At 50.6% G+C, this 24,024-nt stretch overlaps 1 protein-coding gene across 1 annotated transcript in view; it reads right to left on the bottom strand.

Annotated features, from left to right (window-relative positions):
- Window positions 1–24,024, bottom strand: part of TMEM178B (transmembrane protein 178B) — a 333,995-nt gene that overhangs the window by 32,107 nt on the left and 277,864 nt on the right. Inside the window, exon 3 of the mRNA XM_057304458.1 lies at window positions 7,307–7,444. Coding sequence (XP_057160441.1) covers window positions 7,307–7,444 — 138 coding nt within the window. The remainder of the gene's footprint in view (window positions 1–7,306; window positions 7,445–24,024) is intronic.

The raw sequence follows: 24,024 nt of genomic DNA, 5'->3' as shown, positions 1-24,024 counted from the left end.
CTTTGTGGGTAGCCCTAAAATCACCTCACTGCCTCACGGAAGAGTCCTCCAGGCCAAACCCCTTATTGCCTCAGACTTTCCATTTTAGGCTTGTACATTCTCAGAATTGCTGGGCCTTTATCAAGGTTTCTGTCTATCAAAAGAGGGGTATCTGGGGGTTCACAGCACAGCCGAACTGCTCTCCGGTGAGCCCAGTGGAGGGGGAGACATCTGGCATCACTGGTGTGCAAATCATTGCAATCACTCAAGTTTGATAGCTCGAGCTCCTTTAGGACATTCTCTTCGCTCCCCCTGACTGACTGGGAAGGGAGAAAAGGCCACACTGGTCACAGGTGGTAGGAAAAGGACCTTTAATGATTTCCTTTTCCCATTACCACCTGTGCCCTCAATTCTGGCCACGATCTCCTCCGTATGCCCCTTTGAGCTTTGAGAAGGGAGGAACAGAAAGGAAATGGAGTGAGATTCTGGGACCGCACCTGCTCAGAAGCAGGCTGGAGGCATGCCAGTATGGGAAGATGTGCGTGTGGCCTGGAGAGCTGAAAGCCCAGGCAGCAGGAGGAGCTGCTGTTACAGGCCGGTGCTGGCTGCAGGGCTGCCACTCACTAGCTGGGGGGGCCTGCGACAACTGACACCACCACTCCGATCTGGAGACACAGGGACATCAAACTGGATGGTCTCTAAGGTCCCTTCTACTTCCAACAGTCTCGAGCCCCCATTAAAGAGAGAGGTCTTCATGAATTCATGTATAATTCACACCCCCTACTTCCAAAGGGAATTTGAGACATTTTCTAAGAAGTACACAGACCCTAGGACTGTTCAAATGAAGAGAGAAAGATGATAAGGAATCCCACGTAAGGGGAGAAGATCAGGCCAGGAACAGAAGATAAGGCAGGGTACTTTCTTAAAGGACAGCTGTTCCATTGAGACAAAGCAAAATACTTTCTCTGCACTACCCATAATTCGCTTTTGCAATGCATGCATTCAACAGATATTTGAGAGTGCCGACACTATTCCCCACCTGGGGGATACCTTGGAGAACAAGGTAGACAAGGTTCTGAAGCTCATGGAGCTTTACATCTAAGTGGGGGCAGAGAGGCAATGAATGTTAACAACACTGCAGACACCTAGCACCCAGAGTTTGGTGTCTACACACCCTTCTCCAATAAACACCAGGTTCTTTGGAGAAATGGCAGGAAATATACAAGAGGAGCCTGGAGCCCCTTGTGGTGCCAAAACCAAACACAAAACAAAAAACAACAACCACCACCAAAACCCAAACCCCGCATTGATAAGAATATGTCAAAGGGGCCCATGGCCAAAGTCGGAACTGGAGCAATAAAACAAATCTAGTATTGGATTATAACCCCAAGTAAAAAATAAATATCCATGAGTCCATACTGATACAAATAAATGACTGAATAAATTAATAAATGGGGCAGAGAGACAAATCTCCCTCGTAGAAAAATTCCAAATAACTTCTGCAGATCCTCTATCCTAAAGGAGAGGGAGCCTAAGTCCCCACTCCTCAGGTGTGCGCTGTGCCTGGTGCCGTCCTTCCACAGAGAACAGTATGGAAATAGGGAAAACCGAGTAACTCGGCATCAGAGAAGCCCGCACACACTTCGGCAGCCAGGTGATCGGGGACAACTTCCTCAATCACGCGGACAGGATGTACCCTTAACACGGTGGGATGAAATGACACTTCACCCGTGCAACTTCCCTTCCAACCTGCTACCCAGTGTCATCGTGAGGAAAAAATCAGGCAAGTTCCAGCAGAGGGCATCCAGCCGTGCTCCCCAAAACCACGGAGGTCATTAAACAAGGGCGGTCTGAGAAGCGGCCGCAGCCGTGAGGAGCCTAAGACGACGTGACAACTAGATGCACTACGCGATCCTGGATGGGAGCGCAACAGGAAAAGACAAACAAACAACGGCTATCAGGTAAAAACTAAGAGAAACCGAACAAACTATGGACATTTGTTAATAAGAATCTGTCAATATTCGCTCATTAATTGTCACAGACTCTGCTAATGGAAGACGTTGAGGATACGGGAGCCTGTGTGCAGGGGGCGAGGGTCACATGGGAACTCGCTGTACTACTTGCTCCATTTTTCTATAAATCTAAAATTATAAATCTAAAAAACAGATTTAAAAAAAAAAGGAAAGCTGAAGGTCAGAGATGGAAGAAGTCAGGGACTCTCTTCTGCAAGCTTCCCTGAGCGCGGCAGCAGGGAATGGAATCCCGCCCACAACACTGTGACCCCGGAAGAAGATCCTGGGCTCAGAGGGGACCCCGGCCCCGGCTGACACCTCAATGACCGTTTTGTGAGACCCTGAGCAGAAATCCCAGTTAAGCTGTGCCTGGAATTCTGATCCGTGGAATAATGTGAGATAATAAATGTTTGCTTTAAGCTGCTAAGAAAAAAAACCCCACCTAAACCAAAACACGACACACATTTCAGAAAGTGGTGAGTGTGCCGTAGGAGGCTGAATTGATTAAAATGTAGAGAGTAGCAGGGGCTTCATGAATTTGGGTGGTCCGGAAGCTCTCTCTTGGGGTGACTTCTGAGTTGGAGTCTGGGTCTGAGGGAGCAGCCAGGAGGCCTGGGTGGCGAGGGCATTATGGGCAAAAGCATCGGTCTGCTCCAGGGCCTCGGGATGACGCTCCGTGTGCTCCAGGCGGGAAAGGCGGCCGGTGTGGTTGGAGTGATGTCAGAGTCGGGGAGAGAAGAAGATTAAGGGGGTTGGGGGGTAATATGAGCCAGATTACACAGGGCTCCCATTAGGACAGAAGGTTTGGGTACCCCTAGGACTCACATGTTGCCATTCTAACCCCCAAGGTGATGGAATTAGGAGGAGATAATCATCTTGAGAGGTGATTAGGTCATGGGGGTGGTGCCCTCGTGACTGGGATCAGCGGCCTCATAATAGAAGACACACAGAGCCCCCTGTGGGAGCCCACCACATGAGGGCACAGCATGAGGATGCCTGTCTGTGAACCAGAAAGCGGCTCCCATGTACTGGGAGTACATGTGCCCGTGTACTGAGCTTGGCCTTCCCAGCCTCCAGAACAGGAAGAAATACATTTCTGTTGTTTATAAGCCGTCCGATCTCTGGTATTCTGTAATAGCAGCCCAAACTGGCTAAGACGGCTTCTAAAAAAGATGGTAAAGAATTTGGATTTTATTTTCGTTTTGACCAGAAGCCTCTGGAGCGCTGGTAGCAGATGAGTGACCTATCTGACTTCTGATTTTTAAAAAATTATGTTAACCCTGAGAAGGACTGATTGCTGGATGCCAGAGAGGAGTCAGTTTGGGCGTCTAGACAGGAGGCTCCAGGGTCAGCCGAGACAAGAGCTCACGGAGGCTCAGACCCGGGTGGTGGCGGAGATGACGGGTGTCATCCAGGAGCGCGTGGGAGGGGGTGCGCTGGGGGTGGGGTGTGGGTTGGACGTTCACACTCATCTTGCGGGTCTGTGTCCTGCGGGGGCTCTGAGGTTCCCCAGCGGGAGAATTACGAGGTACCTGCAGCAGTCCCACGCTCCCCCACCGCGCTGCCTTTCCCCGTGTCATCCTGATCCTGCGCTTCTGAATGCCACCGATGAGTCATCAAGACACTCGTCTCTGGCAGTTGCTTTCACCCGCTTGGTGCCGCGCCAGTCTGGGCTGGCTCCGCTCCTGGAGGCCCCACCGAAGGAGAAACCGGCTCCCACCCACCACCCCCGGCCTCCTGGCCCAACAGAGCTGCCCTGCGTAATTAACTGCGTCCTCCGTGCGGAGCGTTAATTAAACAATTTGTTGCCAGTTACTTCACAGGGTACAGGGTACCCTCGGTGAGACCTGGGCACTAGTTAAATCTGGAACAAGTGGTGCACGGTGCGGGCCGTCCTCCTCCTTCATGTTGGAACAGAGAAGAGGTTGTTAATAGAATTCTGCTGGTTTGTTTTTGTGTTTGTGGTTTGGCCCTGGTAGTTTCAACCAATGTCAAGTGAAATTCCATCCTTGGACTCCGGACTCCAAATTTCCCTTTTTTTCACACTTGCAGACCCTTCTTCTTCCATCTGCTCAGCGCACCCCTGTCTGGCCAGCCCCGGCCCCCGGCTGCAGTGGGTCCCCACCAGCTGTTTGCATAGCTCGGTCTAATCCTTTGGGCCCCAGTCTGCTCGGTTACAGATGCCCGGAATGCCAATCTGGGCAAAAGCTAGGGCTCTGAGGCCTGTTTTGTCCTACTTTGCCATAAATACCTGTAGTCTGAGTGACTGATCGTTTTGCCCTACGCATGAGATGGCTGTCACTGGTAGCGGACTCTCCGAGCATTGGGAAGGCCAACCCTAGAAGGTTAACTCCCAGACGACAAGGAGTGGTCAGGTTCTGGGAGGGTTCCGTGTTGACACATGGGGTTCTGTAGGTCAAAGCATCCTTTCAAGGTTGACCCCTGGGCCTCTCAGTAGCTCCCTCCGCTGAACGGGGATGGGGGGGGTGGGGAAGGACAGCTTCTGCTCCTGAGTCGGCTCCCTCTCCAGCTAACTAAGCCAAATTCTTGGGGTCAGCGGATGGGAGCTGCTCTGGGCACCTGGACGCGCATGGCCGTGTCTGGCCTCGTTGGAAAGGATGCGACCTGGAGGAGGAAGGGAGTGTTGTCCCACCCTCTGGAGCGTCAGCTTCCCCAGAAGACCCCTGTTCGAGGGATCAGCGCTTCGTGGCTTTGTCCCTGTTCCCCTCCTGTTGGAGCCTGGCCTGATGGTCTCATGAGGTGTGTGGACACCCCTTGTCTCCCTAGCCTCTATTGGGAGGAGATATAAAGCTCCAGAGTGGATGGAATGGGTTAACTCCACCAGGACACTGTCCCCAATCAGCAAGAAACAGCTCTTAGAACAGCAACTTCTCCAAAGCTCCTCTTGATGCTAACATTTTATCATGAGCTATGATTTTGTCATAAAAAAAATACAGTGCATGCCCTATAAAGCAGATTTCGCTGAGCCCCTCAGTAACCAGGGCTCGGAGAGGTCTGCACGGTAATAACCGAAGCCCTGTTATGCCACTTGCCTATCTCTTGCTTTGAGAAATAATCATAAGAGGTGGGGGAGTGGAAAGCAAGCAAATGACGAGAGGTCTTGGCCAACCGGTTCACCCCTAGAAGCATAACATTTTACCACTGGAGAGAACTTTAAAGTTCAGCTGTTCCACAGGCTCTTACCCCTGCTTGCACATGGGATCACCCCCAGAAGTCCTGCTGGGATTGCTCTGGGGTGAGGGCCCAGCACCAGTATTTTTAAGAGCTCTGCTGGTGACTGGTGTATGCAGTGACTGAGAAGCGTGACGGAGGCCAATGGTGAGCCACGCACCCACTCATGCACCCTGCAGGGCGGGGCCCCTGATCCCTAATTAATCAAAGCTTTCAGACCTTCAGCCCCAGAGCCCCAGGCATGCTGGCTGCGCGCAGGGCCCCAGGCCCCCACACCTCCTTCGGAGAGAGTTCCCATGCATGGGCCCAGGTGAGCAGGAAGGGCCCCTGACCCCACCCTGGTCGCAGTTGTGGGCCCAGCCATTGTCACTCACTTCTGGCCCGCTTACTGCCTGACCGATGGTGTGAGATCTGGCCAGAGAGGATCAATGGGCCAATCACATTCTTCCTCGGTCTCTCTGGAAGCTGACTTGAGCCACCCAGAAGGAAGCTGTCAGGGCTGAAAGGTCCTGGAGACTTAGCACCTGGGCCGGCTGTGAACCTTGCTTGGGGCCTGGAGAGAGGGGCACGCGTGCAGGGAGCTGCAAGCACCTCAAGAGGGTGGGGATCAAAGAGTGTCAGCTCCCAGAGCTCAAGGATTCCTGCTCTGCCCGAGGCCTGTTTGCTGAGCTTTTCTCCGATTCCTGGGAGACCTTTCTAGAGCCTTAGAAAAGCCCGTTTACTGGAGCCTATCTCTGTATCACCAAAAGCATCTTAGAGAGAACGCTCGCTACAAACAGAGCCACTCGGCTTTTATCTTTTTACATTTCAGGGCCTGTGGGAGACTTGGACTGGAAGGTGGAAACGTAAAGGTCTCCACCGCTGGCTAAAGCAGAGTGTGGAGGTCAGGGCCCGAGCCTTGCTTCACTGAGGACACAGGGCACGGACAAAGGACGGGGCAGGTCTTGTGGGCCTGTCTCTGAGGGAGACCAGAAGGAGGGGTGTAGGGATGGCTAGAGAGCCCCCTAGCTCCCCCGTGAGCACAGGTGCGGGACATCTGACTCTGGGGCAGAGGGTCTGGTCAGCCTGGAAAGCCCGGTCTCGTTTCTAGCATATCACGGCTGTGAGGCAAGGGCATGAGGGCGAACCGTCGGGCCCCAAGATGATCCTGCAATTCTCCTCCTCTCCCAGCTGACCGCTCACTAGCCCTCAGACGTCTCTCGCACACCCACAGGGACAGCAGCTGCCTTTCCTCAGGCTGGCCCACCCCCCCGCCTCCCATCTCTGCCCGGAAACCCGGTGTCAGGCACTTCACAAAGGGGACCCGAGCTGGCCATAAGCAAGTGGCACCTAAAGTCTAACGGCCATCGTTTCCACATGGAGGACTCGCTTTCCTTTCTTCCCATAAATACGACCAATTCCCGCTGTCCCAGGCCAGCTCCCCCCACCCAGCTCCACGCGGTGCACCAATCCACTCCTCCTTGTGGAACAGATGGTGAAGGGGCAGACCTGATGGTGAGCTTCAGCTCTGGACGGAGACTGCGGGGAAGAGAGGCGCATGCAGAGTAGGGATCAACCTGACTTCCCGTGGGCTGGACCCTCTTCCTCCTAGCCATACAGTTCTCCGTATCTACAATCCTTTATAGGGACATTGGAGCAGTTCAATGGCCGTGACACCAGCAGAGAGTAAGGGAGACAGATATGAGAGAAGGTCTAGCCCCGGCCTACCACCCTTAGAATGCCTTATTTGGAAATGGTAGCAGCACTGAGGACTCATAAATCAAGGGTGAGGACAGGCTTTTGAAAAGGAAACTGCCCGGAGAGCGCCGGCTCCCCACCCCGAAGTCCAGGATGTGCATAAAATGCCGGCGCATTTTCAGAGTTCGTGCTCTGTCTGGGTCGGACACATCTCCCCACTCTGTGGCCACACCATCCTTCCCACGCCAGGCAGTCAGACCCCCGAGAGGGAAGGAGCAGATCTTATCTGCCTGTGGAGCCCCAGAAGCTGCAACGGTAGCAGACAGCTACGAGGAACTCAGAAAATGTTTGATGAATGAATGAATGAGTGTCCCCTAGCCATTCTCCCAGAATGTCAGTGGCCAGGACCTCTGCCCCCCAAGAGGCGCCCGAGCCTGCGGCCTTACCTCCCATGAGGAAGAGAAGCCCTGCCACATACTGCATAAGGCCTCGGTCCCAGCAGCAGCCCAGCACGCCGATGATCCAGCCGAAGAGGATGATGGCCACTGCCATGCCCATGAAGCCGGCTGTCATCCTGCGCAGGTCTGTGGGGAAGCAGGGGGACAACAGTTAGCTTCGGGACCTAGAACTCAGGGTCGAGGTGCATCCCGACCCTGGGCAGCAGGGGAAAGCAGGAAGGCAACCTACCCTTTTCGGACAGGTTTGCACCACTGAGCTCCCTTTGTGGAGGAGAGCACTCCAGATGGTAACTATGTAGGTGCCAAAAGCAGACCAGGACAGCTGGGTTAGTAAGCATGGGGAGAGAGCGTCATCATCTGCTGTCATTCCTTCTACACCTCCTTGGTGCCAGGTGTAGCACCGTCCTTCCCAAGCATCTGGCCAACCGCCTGAGACAGGTACCACCTTTATTCCTACTTGAAAAATGGACTGAACTGCTGAACCCCATGCAGCTAACGAGTGGCAGAACAGGGCATCGAGCCCAGATCTGTGCGGCTCCTGGGCGCTCCCCGTAACATCAGTCACCTCTCAGGGAGAAACGGGCCTTCAGGGGAGGGAGGGGACTTGGCGGGCTGGCTGCACCTGCCGGGACCTTCCTTCCTTCCCTCCAGGGTTGCCTGGGCTCCCCAGCAGGTCCCGTGCTGCTGGTGTCCTGTTCCTTCCCCTCTAAGCCAGCTCCCAGGGGCTCAGCTTTCCCTGCATGTGGGGTTGCAGGGCGGGAAGCCACACTTCCTGCTCTCACACAGAGCCCCCTGGCAGCCTCTTCAGCCCCCAGAACCCAGGTCAGTCCAGTTTTCTGGGTCTGGCCTTTCCCCCGTTTCTTGCCTCTCTGACTCCGCCCTACAAAGCCGATGTGGGTAGAGGCAGGAGAAGGGCTGTCTGGAAAGGCAGTATTTTTAGCGGGAGAGGGCAAAGCTGCTCTCACATCTCAGCCACCCTCACTCAGCATCTTGCCCTTGGCTCTCTCCACCCCCCTCCAGTGAGCGCCCCCACCAGCCTCCCATGCCCTCCCTGACATCCAGCCTTCTTACCTCCTTCTGGGTAATACCCTGGCTGCTTGTCCTTGACTCCCTTCACCTTGCCCTGGCACCCACAGACCTGCAGCTCCCTGTCCACCTCTGTGGTCCGTGTGGAACCCAACTACCAGCCCTAGTCCCAGCCCATAGAGCCAAATAGGAGCGAGCCACCTGCCCAGCCTCTGTGCCCAGGGGGTTGCTGGAGCAGCCTGGAGGACCCCAAGGGCATTCCCCTCTCTCAAAGGGAGGGGGGGGAGAATGAGGGTGGAGGGGAGGGCATCCGACAGCAAACTACATCCACACCCCAGGGAAGCACGGGTCAATCTCATTTCATCCCTCACAAATCCAGGGGAAGGTTTCTGCAGGGCGTCCCATCCCCTCTGTTCTTCTCCCACTCCAGTCACCCCCATCAGGAGCCATGGCAGATCCTGGCACAGTTAGGCTAGAGAAAGCTCAGCCTTCTCCCCTGACCTGACAGGGAGGATGAGACCCTGGCAGCACCTGCCCAGGAGAAGCTGGCTGGGGCGTGGGAAGGGAGGGGCAAAGGAGAACAGCCTGGAAGGGAAACAGGACAGGACCCTGTGGCAAAGGCAGAAATCCATCCACGGATTTCCGCCACGGATTTCACCCATAGCATCCATCCAGGTTCCTGCTCCAGCTGTTCTCCTCGGTCCTCCCCTCCCCAACCCGGAATGCCTGCCCCGGCCAGGTAGAAGTGATACCCGTTCTAGTCACTTAATGGGAACTGCCAGGACTGCCTAATTATCGTGCCACATCACAGATGGTGCCGATCACCGATGTGTCCGAGGAAGCTTCCTGGGCCTGGGCCGGCTCCTGCTTTGGGGCTCAGGCGTCCACAGCCAGCGTGAAAGGAGGAGGTGCTGTCTTGCCAGGCGCACAGGCACTTCTTACCCTGTGCGCTAACTGGCGTGGCTGTCCTGCCCCCATCTCCCCACCTGGCTTCTGCTGCTGCCACCTGCTCAGCCCTTCTTCCTTCGCTGCCACCCACAGTCCTTCGAGCGAGCCAGGCCCGAGCTGGCGCCCTGGTGGAGAAGAAACCCCTCCTTGACGTGTGAGTCCATTTGGGCGGACCCCTGGAAATGCTTCGTCCACTCTCCACTGTCGTCAAGGGCAAGGAGACGACGGAAGTGGGGAAGGAGAGGTCAGGGTATTTTTGGAGTAAAGTAGGTTTATGTTCCCCTTAAGCAGATCAGGAAATTTCATTCTATGCCTCTGTGAGATCAGTGGTTCCCTTTTCAGTGCATGAGGGGCTTCTAAAATCCTGGACCCTTTGGCAGCACTGGAGATAGACAACACAATGAAGCCACAGAGGACCCTCGTCCCCCCTTTGCTGCACTTGGCCTTGCTCATGGGAAGGCCTTCCTGATCCTCAGGCTCTGCAGATCCCCCGGAGCAAAGGTACTGCCTGGGGGATTAAGTGGACAACGTGTCCCATACGGTGTGTCCCCTTGGGCCCGGAATGGACAAACGGAGCTGGACAGGAAAAGGAAATGTAATCGGAGGAAGCGGGAAGGTCGTCATGGTTGCAAGAGGAAAGTCAAGTCCTTGACTTAGAGGAAAAGGCAGAGGCAGGGGCATGAAAAAGATAATTTCTCTTGCAAAAGTTCTGAGAAGGGGAACCGTCACCTGTGTCCCCGGTCTGAGATGGGCTGTGAGCCTCAAGCACAGAGTAGGCGCACTTTGTCAGCAAAAGCTGAGGGCCGGGCTAAGCTGTTGATCTGGAAAGCTGGATGAAGACCGGAGGTCAGGCCTGAGTATTTTCACCAACCGGGAGGGTTTTTACCATCACCCTGTGAACCCGAGTTTGCAGAGCCGTGCATGTGCGGTTGGGTATTTGGTCCTCGGACTTACATAGTAATTCAAGGCAGCCGCAGCAAGAGCGTGCAAGGGATACAGGACAAGAAACAGTCCTATTTTCCAGACAAGGAAAGCAAGATCCAAAGAAGTTAAATAATTTCTCGACAAACCAGTGACATAAAGGAAGAGTGAGCTGTGTGGGAAAATAATATTAATAACGCAGTTAAAGACCTACTGGGTTGTCATGGCGATTGAACAAATCTATCAAGCCTCTCCGCCGCCCAAATTTACTGAGAACTACAGTTCCGTGATTTTTTTTTTTTTTTCAAAGATAGGTATCCACAAGGATGGGCAAACAGAACAGGGAACACCGCAGGACTGGAAGCGACAAAGCTGGTGGATGGTGCCCTTGGTGAGAGTCAAACTGGACACGACAGCGGCCAAGCTGCCAGCCAAACCACCGCGTCGCCCAGAGGCTCAGAACAGGCAGCCGCGGGTTCCTCTGGATCAGTGGAAGTTGTCCGTGATGGAATTAGATCCCTCGATCCCCTCGCCCACTCTACAACGCTGGGGGCTCCCCTCCCCAGGGGGGCAGGGTGGGGGTACCTAGCACTGGCGGGGGGAGGCTCATGCCACATAGGCGATTAAGTGACCTTCACACACGGAATGTTGAATGCTTGACCTTGGGTCCCTAGCTCCCTTCCACTCGGCCCCCCAACACGGACTGCCTGGCCTCTGCTGTCCAGCTTGGGGACTCAGAGAGGTCTTTCCAGGGATGACCAGCACGAGAGGAAAGACCTACGCCCCTGCAACCACTCTACAACAGAGCTTCCCACTGACAAGCCCACGGCCCACTGAGTGCTTCCAGGCAGCGCTCTGACCCCCGGCGCCCGACAAGCCAGTACCACCATGTACCTATAACCTGGGAGCTGAAGAACTTGAGGAAACAAAGCCGCAGAGAGAAGAGGCAATCATTCAAAATTATTATTAATATTCCCAGAGAGGCAAGACATGAAATGTATTTTGTCTCCATGAAATAAGAACGGGAGTCAATTGAAAAATTCCAGAGAACAAACTGACCGCTTAAAATAGTGGAGTCAAAGTCACTGAAATTTATATTATAAAATCGATTCTAATTTTTGTATTAACGGCGCTATCATGTTCCTAAAAAAAAGACTTAAGAAGACTTACAAAACACACATGGTGTAATAGGATAAAAATAATGAGAAAACGAAGGGAACAGAAAATAAAGGTAAGTAGAAGCTGGATGTCACATGCACGTGGGAGGTCCTTAGGAAGGAAATGATGCTGGCTGCTACTGAATTAAAAGGCAATACACATGGTTTCCACTGTCTTGAAATCTTTGTTATGTCTGGTTTGCACTTGAGTAAATCCCATTTGCACTGGAGTAAATCCCGTCTGCCACTCAGTCTGTGGAATGAGCCAGGTGCAGAGGGCCGCATTCCTGCCCATCCACATTGCCCGGTGTGCCTACTTCCTCTCCTCGGGAGTCAGAGACTACCTGTTTCACTCTCCGTGACTGCTCGCCGTGCCCACAGCAATGCTCTGCACCCAGGAACTTATGTAGCTTGAATCTCGTTCCCCATTACTTCCTGCCTTTTTAGAAAAGAAAGGAAACCTAACTCACATATCTGAAGCCTTGTTAAAATATTATGCAGGGTTGATCTAAGAATAATCCCTTAGAAAGAGCCCGGGAGGATAAGTTGGACTCTGGAGGCCAAAGCTGAGATAGGGAAAAATCTTCTCATGAATCCTATTGGGTTGGAGTCCATCATCTGTATTCCATGACCCGAACGCTTAACATTCCAAGTTTTGAAAAGAGAAAGGTGCATTCTCAACTTTTTAGAAAAAGAATGTAGTTCAGCACAGCAGAAATGGTGTGCAAAAGGGGGTTGATAATGAGGGAGGGTGGAGGAGGAAAGGCAAGGGGCACCATTAAACAGAACCAGAAAAAGCAGTTCTCCCTCACAGAAAAATTTTGATTTTGAAGTTTACACTTCTATTAACATTTAAATTGAAAGGTATTGCTTACAACTCTACGTGGGAAACCAGGATATCTGCATTTAAATAAATACCACTTAGAGAAGGAAAATATATATGGGCTCCGAATATCTTTCTATTTGCTCTTTAAAGACCTCGCACAGAAAAATGACGATGATTATAATTCTTTTTTCTCATCAAAAACAAAAACAAAAACAAAAAAACCCAAGCCCCACAAAAAACGGTGAGGGTAAGTATCCTGAGATGGTACCCAGTGGAGATGAGGGGGAGGACGCTGTGTTAATAGCCCCAGAGCCAAGAGTATGGGGTGACCAGCAAGGCCATGGTCCTCGCCGGCCACACGGGCATGTCTGGGTTGGCCTTGCCTGCTGTAAGCTCTCACTCTGCATGATACGAGCTTATCACCCAGGCTCTGAGGGTAGAAGAGTACGGGCTGCCTCAGGAGCTGGACATTCATTCACAAATTCATCAGTCCCTTGGGGTTCAAGGTTACAGGAATTGGAAGGCAGAACGAGACGGCGAGGCCAGAACTCAAGTGCTTTTGCCCCAAGGAATCAGTCCGGGATGTAAGGGAGAGTCAGAGAGAGATAGTCTGCAATGAACATACCAGCAGTGGGATTAACTCAGGACAAATGGATTCAAATGAGAAGGAATATTCCAGGACCCAATCACTGCACACTAACCATGTCTGAAGGAAGTGGGGGTCTAGTTCTGGGTAACCATACAGAGATCTGACAGTTGGGGATGGAAGCACAGACTCTTGGACCCAGGATGCCTGGTTCAAAATATGGCCCTGCTGCGTACTGGCTGTGTGAACTTGAGCAACTTAGCCCAGCTCTCTGGCTCTCGGTCTCCGCATTTTGAGCGGAGGTTATGATAATACTTGCTTCAAAGTGTTATTAAGAGGATTAAGTCAGTTAATATGTCTAAACTGCTTAGAACAGTCCCTAGCACAAAGCTAGAGCTATAGAAATATGAATAGAAACGTAAGTCACTTAGAGTCACTCTTTTTTACGTTCCCCGTCTCTTGCATTTGCCGTTTATAAGCATAAAAAGGGCTGAGGAGCAATTCAGGGTTAGCCCCTACTTAAAGATCGGGTACCCAGAGGGAAGAGCCTTCTAGAATCTGTTCTTATGCCTCTCAGGTACCTAGAGAAACTGATGTGAAGGCTTTATCTTTCTATTTATTACCACTGAGATGAGTGTTTTTGCCTCCTCTCCTCTGAGGACCAAGCAGCTGGAGGCCGCAGTAGCTTACAGCAGAGGTGCTGGTGGCCACAGAGGCTGTCAGAACCCTGGGCTCTCACAGTGAGCACTGCACTGACTAGAAGGAAGAGACATGGGCAGGACCACGACTCTGCCGCGAGGGCCCCCGTGATCATTCATTAAAACTGAAACAGAGAAGTAGCTAACGGGAGACTTTGCCTATAGCTTTCTTTCAGAGTGAAGTTGGTTCAGCATAATGTGGTTATATTTAAAAAGCTATTTTTACAGGAAAACAAAAAGGTCTGCCCGGCTTGCTTGGATCCTTGAAAGTCCTTCAGAACTGCCCTCTGCCTACCCTTGTGCCTCCATCTTTCTCCAAGTCCCCCAGGCTCCGGTCACAGTGGATGGAGATTCCCCCCTCTTCCCTTGAGGGTACTGTGCTCTCTGTCGACATGGCTGCCCACCTGCTCCACTGGCAAGCTTCTCATCATCCTTAGAGGTATTGCTTACAAGTCAACATCTGGGAGGCCTCCGGGGGCGTTAGCAGACACTGGTGTCCAGTGCCGGGCTCCTCCAGCACTTCTCACATCTCTTCGTATAATCACTCATGTATCCCTCCTTCCAGTAAATACAAGCTTGTTCAAGGCTGTGGTCATGTCTGGGTTTGTTTGTCTTTCCCATCCCTGGCACATTGCCTGACATAAGCAGGTGCTCAAAAAATGTTTGCTAAATGAGCTCACCATCCCACCCTGCCACAGTTGCTAAAACTGTGTGCAGCGTGGCATAAAGCAGGGTGAGGGGGGATGTACCAGCCTGTTTCAATGCCCTGCAGGGACTCAAATGTCACGGTGCCTTGAAGCCAATTTCTCTTCCTCCAATCTGATTTTATTTTTAAAACCCAATGGTACCTATCATTTAACAATCCAATATAGTTGTTTATTGTATACAAACAAAACATCAACATAGGTCCAGGTTCCAGATCACATAGAGCCGTGTGGCGTGGGGGCTCCTTACCACAAAGTTTGATGACACATGATGCCCCACAGATCAAGAACCCAACAGACCTTTCTGCACCGCCCCTCAGGTCAGGAAGAGATCGTGGGGGAAAAGATAGCTGCTGTAGAACCAAGAAGTGGTTTCTAGGCCAGAAGACAGGCTTGAGCTTCGCCCCTCCTCATCCAAACCTACGGATTTGAGAGCTGCCATAAATAGGGATATTATGTGATCCTTCCATATACAAATCACATCCATTGTTAAAACAATGGAAGGCAAATTGCAAAATGTGTACTCGCTTGATGAGCTCGGTCAGCAGCTAAACCAAGTGCCTGGAGAGAAGGAAGAAGGGAAGAAAAGCCCAGACGTGAGAAACAGAGCTCCAAACCAAAAAAATCACAAGACTCCCTTCTCCCTGTAGCCCCACTGGTACAACAGCAGGAACCGCAGAGGGAATGACAAAGAGGAAACTCAACTTAGCCAACCAGACACAGCTGGGGAGAGCCTGCTCAGTGCCTCACCCTCTGTCCCCAGGGTCTTCCTACTGGGAGTGAGGAGCTAGACCAGTACAATCCACCATTCCGTCTTGAGACGCTCCCACGTCTCCTCCTCTGTATCGTGTGTCACAGACAGCTGCTTGGAGTGCACAGTACAGAAATCCGTGTGGCTTCGCAAGCATGTGTCCCCGGAAAGTCCCCACCAAGCAATCAAAAGACGCAAACTTTAAAGCCCGCAGGCACCTTACAGGGTACTATCTTTCCAGAAAAATGCTGCGGGTTGCCGAGAATGGGCAGATAGCAAAGAGTCCGAAAAGCGTACGGAAGAGGAAGATAAACAGGCACGAACCTTTATTGTGTATTTATTACAGGCCATTGTCGTGTTGGGAAATTTACATAGACATGTCCAGTAAGCCTCTGAATGGCTCTGTAAAGTAGACATCACTTTTCTCATTTTGTAGACTTAGAAAGTGAGACAAGGGAATTTCAGCCAGTGACCCAGAGACTAAGGTCACCAGCCAGGAAGAGGCAGGTCTGGGAAAGGGCGTCGGTCTGCCCGTGCCCTTTCCATGCCTCAGACCTTTCCAGATTCAGTGCCATCTCAGACCCCAGAAGAGAACTTAACATTCAGTGGAATGTAATGGAATATGATTTGGCTATTACAATTACTCCTTTGAAGAATGTCAATGACAAGGGAAAGTTCATAATAGACTATTAGATGAAAAGTAACGCACACACACTTACTTCGGACGACCCCTACGGGGCAGGTGTGCGTGTGCACCGAGCACATACGCTGGCATGGGGAGTGCCAGGAAGAACACACCAGATGTTAACAGGGAGCATTTCTGTAGGTCTGCAACCTCTTCAGGAGCTTCCTGGGTGAAATCTGAAACCGGCTTCCAGGTATAGAGGGTGGGGAGAGACGGGAGAGATAGACAGGCCACTCCATGTTGGTAGGTGGCAGGTTTAACGAACAAGGGGACTGACGTACGAGGCTTGTCTTGGGCGCCGTGAGATGAGCAGACCTCCACACCTGCCCACTAAATCTTAGAAGTTTATGTCCAGGCTTCAACTGGGTTCAGTCACATATACTGTCCAGATGGTCTCACTACCACATCACTATCTCAAGGCTGGGGTCCTTGGGGCCACCTCTGGGAGCAGGAAAGGTGATCAGAACCCACATTCCAAGGATAGGGAATGGATCAGAAGCCTCTGAGGGCCAGCGTCCAGCTCCCGGGTCAACCAGTGGCACGTCCTCTCGATGACCGCCCTAACACAAAAGAACACTTTCGTGTGTTCTTTTCTACGATGGGAACGTGTGCTTTAACAATCAGATTTTGAGTTCTTTGGAAGACTTGAGCTTTACTGTTTTTAAAGTTCCAAGTCCGAATAATGAGGCAAGCTGCCCTACTCTGAACTGTGACAGAAGATGGGGATATCCAGCCCGCCCCCAGATATCCTGATGAGAACTGCCTTTTCAAAGACACACTACCATGGAATAGTTTCTTGTTTCTTTTTCACAGTGAAAACTAAAGACCTGCCGTGCTCCTCTCTGGTTCATAGTGCGTACCGTGCAAACATCTGCCATTGGACGTCAGAGTCTCATCCACCCCACAGCTCCACGCAGGCCAGCAATGAGCGGGTTGTCAGGAACGGGCTCCAAACAGCCATTGTCCACCGTGGAGCTACCCCAGAACCTCCAAAAACTCACACAGATGTCTACAGCAATCTCCTTACCCCAAACTGTCCCTTCCACCATTGAGAGCCCCACAAACGAAACATAACACCTGTTTGAATGGCATGATGGTGTAAAAAACAAACATAACACCGAAGGTTACATGAGAAGACCTGTGTTTGAGTCCTGGTTCCCCACGCTGGCTGAATGCACTGTACGGGTCCCAGCTGAACTTGGTTCTGAGGCTCACAGCTGCAGACAACAGAGGACGAGCACCACCCCCCCCAGCCCGCATCTTCTAAAGCTGGCCTGTCCCGTATGGTAGCCACCAGCCACGGGAGAACCTGAAAGGGCTACGGAGTACTTGCACTTGAGCCACGTGTAAGTGGAAAATCCACACCAGCTGTCAAAGCCTCAGCAGGAATACTGCAGTAATCATTTTTTATTGATTACATGTTAATAAATGGCTTAGATAAAATATGTTATGAAAATTAATTTTATCTGCTTTTTATGTACTTAACATAGCTAAAAGAGACTTAAAATGAGATGTGTGTTTTGCAGTCTATTTCTCTGTGGGACAGCACTGTTCCGAGAAGAGGTGTGAGACCTCGTGCTGAACGTGCTAGAAGGAGCCCGGGCTAGTTCTACAACCTGTAGAGCACGCGGCACCTTCGGTTTACAGAGAAGGGGAGACTCCTGCCCGCTCCCATGGGCGCGTCCCCACTCCTCCACCAGCAGCACCTGAAGCCCAGGAAAGGGCCCTCGAGAGCACCACGCGGAGAGCCGCCACGGGCACCCTCGAGTATAGCGGACGGTACCTACGCGTGGCCTGAGAAAATGAGGCAAGACCTGCTTAAGAGCTCCCTGTGGCCACAGAGCGAGGAGAGAGCCACGCATCCAGAGTTCGGCAGGGACAGGACGCCCTGCTTCCGCAGGGGCCGCGTAAATGCCGATGAAGAGCAAGGTTCCCCTGAAAAGATGCCATTTAAGAATTTCGCCTGGAGGGAGGGTGATGACTGCTACCGGAAGGGTCTCCATGGCAAGATGGCGGCAACTATGGGGGCTGAGGAGGGAGTGGGACCAGGTCAGCAACAGGGGATGTCAGTCCCCATGGAGCTCTTCCAAAGGAATCGCACATGTGCCCTAGACCAGGCCCTAGACCCTGTGGGGGGTTTACCTGTCCTCCCTTCCCCTCCCCAGCCCTAGAGGAACCAGAACTAGTAGGGCTCAGGGACGGCAGGTGGGACAATGAGACTAAAAGACTGAACGGGTCTTTCCTCTCACTGCGGGTTTCCAAGAGCGACGCCAACCCAAGCTGGGAAAGGGAGAAGATTTAAACGAGACACAAGGCTGAAAGTCTGCCCTCACAACGGACTCGAGTTTTATTATCTGCAAATGAAAGTTTACTCATACCTGAAAGTTACCTCCCGTCCAAGTCTGCGCAATCCCCCACAGAGGTCGTCTCGGAATGGGGATGGGAGATCAGACAGAATGACCTTAAAAGGTTCCAGTAAGAAACAGATAAACTTGTAGGCTGCAGCCTTTTCATTAAAGTGGTTATAGATGACCCTTATACGAGTCCTATCTGCGCCAAGAACGATGATAATAAAGACAGCATTTTTTTTCTATGCCGGGCATATCCCGAGCACTTCCTTCACATGACCACATTCAATCTTCCCAACAAATTGAGGAGTTTATCATTCCCTTTTCACTGATGAGATAATAAGGAACTTGCCCCAAGTCAAGCAGCTTAGAAGTGGGAGACTCCAAAACCCGGCTCTTAATCACTGTGCCCTCCAGCCTCCTAGAGTCGCCGATCAAATGAGATCTGTGACAGCCCTTCGTAAACTGTAAAGTGTTACCGCAAATACCAGTGATCATTTATGTTCATTGCCAGCCTACAAGGAGGAGGAACAGATACAATGGACCCAGTGGGCATTACTGATGTCATCTAATGTGTTTGTAGCAGGCTCGGGGCATACCAGCCATTACGAACTACATGGGGAATACAAGTCCAATAACTTCCCCACCCCTGCCCTGAAAAATCTTTAAATGCGCAACGGTGGGAAAGGTGGTCTTCTAATTTAGAAGTATGATAAAGGGGTCTAAGGGATGTGTGCTTACGTCTGTCCACGTACAAGCAAAGATGTTCCCACAGCCCAGGTGCACAGGATGGCAGGAGCAGACAGCGGGGCAGGAAAAAGGGGGTCTGGGAAGAGCAAGAACCGCAGAATCGCGGTGAGCACTGTGCTGGGAGCAGAGCTGGCCTCTGACCCTGTCCAGGAGTTTGCTACCTTCAGCTCAGTCACATTATTTCTCTGTTTGCCTGTCTGTTTTCTGAAATGGGGGTGGTAATACCTTTCCTGCCTGGAGCTCTGGGGGTAGGGACGATTCTACTCCAGCGGGTGCCCTTCTCAGCCGCGTTTTTGCAATATATCAGCCCGCCCTTCAGTCAGGAGATGGCGTACAACTCAAAAATAAAGAGCATTATTAAAACAATAATAATATATAATAATACATACACAGCACATCACGAAGTCATTTTTGAGGAGTGTTGAATAATCTTAAATCAAATCAATGCTCCGGGTTGTGCACCTCCCGCAGGCTGGGAGTCCCCGTGCATGAGACAGCGGAGTCCCCCCCACCCCCACCGTGGTTCTCTCCCATTTAGTGGATGCTTGGTAGTGGCCAGTGATGAATGAGTGGACTTGGTTGACCTCTCCTTTCCCCTTGTGCCTTCCTCTGTGGCTCTCCTGACTTGTTTTTGGAGGCTGAGACCCAGGCCTCTTCGGCAGACGGTTAAAGCTCATTCAAATAAAGATCTTGCCTAGAAAAGGAATTCTGTACAAAAAAACTAAAGTTATATCCTACCCTCCACGTGGAAACAATTCCAACCATAGAAATTCTCTCTTTGGGGGCATCCCCTATACATTTATGTATTCATCAATGCATTTTCACCAAGCAGCTGCTACATGTAACAAGAAAACTGAATTCAGTCACTGAAACCGAGGCCCTGGCTTCACAACATCTTCTTCTCGGGGAGAAAGACCAACTTTATACGGAGACGTGAACATATATATGTCAGGTCCCAAGACAAACTACACATCTATACACAAACACATATGTCTACACGACAAAGATAAATGCTGTGAAGGAAAGAAAAAGTAGGCAATGGGGACAAGACGCAGCGGGGTGCAGGTGGGGGTTGCTGTTTAACACACAGAGATTAGGAGAGCTCTCTTAAGAATGTGACATTTAGGGGCGCCTGGGTCGCTCAGTCGTTAAGTGTCTGCCTTCGGCTCAGGGCGTGATCCCCGAGTCCTGGGATCAAGCCCTGCATCGGGCTCCCTGCCCCGCTGGGAGCCTGCTTCTTCCTCTCCTACTTCCCCTGCTTGTGTTCCCTCTCTCGCTGGCCATCTCTCTGTCAAATAAATAAATAAAATCTTTAAAAAAGAAAAAGAAAAAGAAAAAAAAGAATGTGACATTTTAAGCGGATCCCGAGGAAGGACCGGATGAGTGGGTATCTGGAGGAAAAGCGTTCCAAGAAGAGGGAACAGCTGGAGCAAAACTGCAGAGGCAGGAATCTGTTTACCATATTTGAGGAGCAATAAGAAGACCCCACATTCTATATAAGCCTGTATGATATTCTTCTTTTCACAATTGTAACAACATGCTCACTTAGAGCCACCATGATCAATCTTAGTGATCACTTGAAAACAAAGAAGTACTTTCTACAGCAGCTAACTTCTCTTAGAACTTAGAAGAAAAAAAAAAAAAGAAGTAGGAGAATTGATAGAAATTAGTGATTGAGTGTGAGAGGCACGGAGAGGGGTGAGCTGCTGGTAACTCCCAGGCTTCTGACTTGGACAATGGGAAATGGTGATGTCACTGACCAAGATACAGAAGAGAAGAAAAGGTGGGGTGCCTGGGTGGCACATTTGGTTAAGTGTCCAGCTCTTGGTTTTGGCCCAGGTCATGATCTCAGGGTCATGACCTCAGGGTCATAAAATCAAGCCCTGTGTCAGGCTTCACACTCAGTGGGGCGTCTGCTTGAGATTCTCTCCTTCTCCTTCTGTCCCTCCCCCTGCTTGCATGCACTCGCTCTCTCTCAAATAATCTTTAAAAAAAAAAAAAAAGAAGAAGAAGAAGAAGAAAAGAAAAGGCATAGAGTATTACTTCTCTGCTTGGATTCATTTCTGTTTTCTTTTTTGGAGTGGGGATGGGAGGAAGGATGGGAAGGACGTGTCTTAGAAGAGAAGGAGATGAAGTTCAGTTTGTTAAATGCCTAACAGACGTGTAAGTAGAAATGCCCATTATGGCCCTAGATGTATGGGTCTCATGCCTGGGAAAGAGATGACCATATGAGACACTGATATAAGAATCACGTAAAGCTGTAGGATCAAAGGCCTGCTCTCCCAGGGTAGGTGTATAAAAATGAGAAGAAGGCTAAGATAGAAGCTGAACACCAATACTGAAGGGATGAGAAGAGGGAGAGAAGGAGGAGAATGGATGGTCCAGCTGCGTCAAGCAAAACCCAGCATGAGGGTATCATGAGAATGAAAGGAAGAAAGAAGCTCAATGATCCTCATGTTGTTGAGATCAAATAAGACGGAACGTCGTAAGACATTCAGCAAAGATCTGCTGAGCACCCGCCATGTGCCAGGCATTGTGCTGGCGACAGGGAATGCAGATCATAAAGCTGGCTCTGTCTGTCCCATGTGAAGCCTACTAGATTTGTAACTAGGTCCCTCCTGATCTTGGCAAACACTCTCTACCGGAAGTCAGCCTCATGAGTTACTAGGAATGAATAGGAGATAAGGAATAAAAGTCACTTAGATACTGTGCTTTCAAGTAGGCTGACTATACAGAAGAGGTGGGAGACGGAGTGACGGCGGGGGGGCACAGAGTGAGAACTTTTCTTTTGTTGAAATACGCAAAATTGAGTCTATTTCTATGCAGAGGAGGAAGACTTAGCAGCGGGAATAAGCCTGAAGAGCCCGGAGACAACATCCTCGTACATGCTCTGCATTTTATCCAAATGTGGACAAGTATGGGCAGCAGAGCCTGGTGGTGAAAAGCACTGAATGGGGGGGGGGGGTCAGCCTCCATGGACTTGAACTCCAGAGTTCCCACTTACCAGCTGCGTGTCCTTACTGTCCCTGTGCCTCAGTTTCCTTTTCTACGGGATAAGAATAGGAGCTACCTCAGAGACTGTCGTGAGGATTATTATTTGTATATTACTTAGAGGCTAGCACAAAATAAGTGCTAAGTAAATGCCCAGGAAGTAAGGCCTGGAAGCAGACACACCATATACACTTATACCCACATGACGCACATGCAGTGGAAGGAGTTGAGAAATAAGGTGAAGCTTGGTAGAAGGGGAGGAAGGTTCAAAAGAGGGTGAGTATCAGTGTGAGACACCTTCCCTTCCCAGAGTCACTCAGGGCTCAGTTCAGACCCCGTCCTCTTGAGTACTTCTACCCAGAACCACCCATTCTGAAGGAAGAGCCCATCATGCAGCACACCTGTGGGCTGGACCTCTCGTTCATTCGCTGACTCATTCATCTGGCCATCATTTGTGGAGCTCCATCTTTTATCCAGGTCTTGTTTTATAAATATGGGTAAGACACCAGCCCTTCCTTCGAGAAGGCTGATGATCCATAAACCCTTGGATCTTCTCTCCTACCGTCTGCCATGTCTTACGGAGTCATTCAACCACTTCGAAAAACGAGACAATGTTACTTCTTCTTTCTGTCTCTTATAACATCTAATACAGAGAAGTTCTAAAGCTCCATGGAATGAAGGGATGAGTGTATTCCAGTCGGTAAATACACAAAGGAGTAGGAGCCCCCAGTGTCTCTCCTGGAAGATGAAGTTAGCAAGAGTTGACAGTACACCACTCACTTAGAGACAGTCAATGAGAAAGACTTTTCTACTGGTTTTGTTGAAAAGCGATGCCTAATGGCTTCACTTTTATGTTTTCAAATGTTTTCCATTTTGTGTGGTTTGCTTTCTAGGCTTGAAGTGTCTCATGTGACTGGAAACGTTTTCATGCTTCATGTGCAGCCAGTCACTTTTGAATTTTGCCAGTGTTTGGCTGTTGGGTCTTTTGTTAAGTAAATGCTTGCTATGTACTTTGTGTCTGATTCTACAAGAGACAAGCATGCCCACCCCTGTGGCCCCATGGGTGCCGTTCCCTCCCTCCAACCTCAACATTGTCTTTGTTCTGGGGCAGGCTATCGAAGCCTCTTCCAGCAAGGTGCTCACTAATGAGGCCAGGATCATCGGCAGGTACGTGAAAACTCAGAACAAAACAGGAAACACTGGGTAAAAACTTTGTTTTGGTTCTCCCAAAGGAACTGGTGTGTTTGATTTACTTCTGAGTTAGAAAAAAACATTAAGTGGATCACGGATTTTTTTTTTAAGCATGATGGATAAAATATTTAAGGCAAGATGTGTATCTATTGACATCCAGCCTTTCCCACGTCTCAGATGATGTCTGTAGGAAAAGAAGCCAAGTTGTTCATCTGATGCTCTCTCATCAGGTCTTTGCACTTCTCGTGTCATCACCCCCAGCAGCAGAACAAATCTCAAGTTAAAGATTCTTTTCTGTCTTCTGGAAATACTGTTCTAATCACTGGAAAGGGGGAAAGAGGGTCTTCTGGGCTTGTAGGATTCAGACTCAAGGGTTAGGGGGACACTCCTGGACACTGGGCTGGACCACATTCATCTGAGTAGAAGGGATTCTACTGACAGAGGCGTCTAGATGTTCTCGAGCAGGTTAGAAGCAAGGAACTCATTCTGCCTGCTCAGAAGAACCTGAGAACACAGGGCAAGAAGACTCAAGGTTTTGGAAATGGGAGGACGTTAAAGCCTGGTTCCTTCTGGCTCTGGCACCTGATGAATCACCAAAGAATTTAAAGTACTCTTTCTATTGAAAGAGGAGCATTTACATTTATCTGAATTTATAATATGAAATTTTACTTGGACTGCATTCAAATATATTTGTCACCTACACAAATCAGAGCTAAATTCCTACCCATCTGACGTCTACTAACGCTAGGTCAGCAGCACGGGCCTTTCTCTTGGGCTCCATATGCCTCACGACTTTCTGGACATGTCGACAAGGGTGGTCTGCTTATGCCTCTAATTCAGAAGCTCTAAAACCCAATTCCTCATCATTACTCTCAAAGCACCCCTCCGCATTGACACCAATGGCATCACCATCCTCATGACCCAAACTTCAGTGCCATTTTGAATCCTCCTCCTTCCTGGCTCTCTTCGTTTCTGACCAGTTGCCAAGTTCACCAGAACTTGCCTCTATGATAATTAATGCATGCATCCCCTCCTCTCTCTCTCCACTGCCTCCTCCTGGTCCTGGCCCTCCTGACCTCGCCCCCTGGTGTAGTCAAATGAGCCTGAGCTTCGGTATCAGGGTT

This window comes from Ursus arctos, unplaced genomic scaffold, assembly GCF_023065955.2.
Source record: "Ursus arctos isolate Adak ecotype North America unplaced genomic scaffold, UrsArc2.0 scaffold_3, whole genome shotgun sequence".
In the NCBI taxonomy this organism is placed as follows: domain Eukaryota; kingdom Metazoa; phylum Chordata; class Mammalia; order Carnivora; family Ursidae; genus Ursus; species Ursus arctos.
Note: the sequence above shows the minus strand (reverse complement) of the source record. Positions and strands in the feature narration are given on the sequence as shown.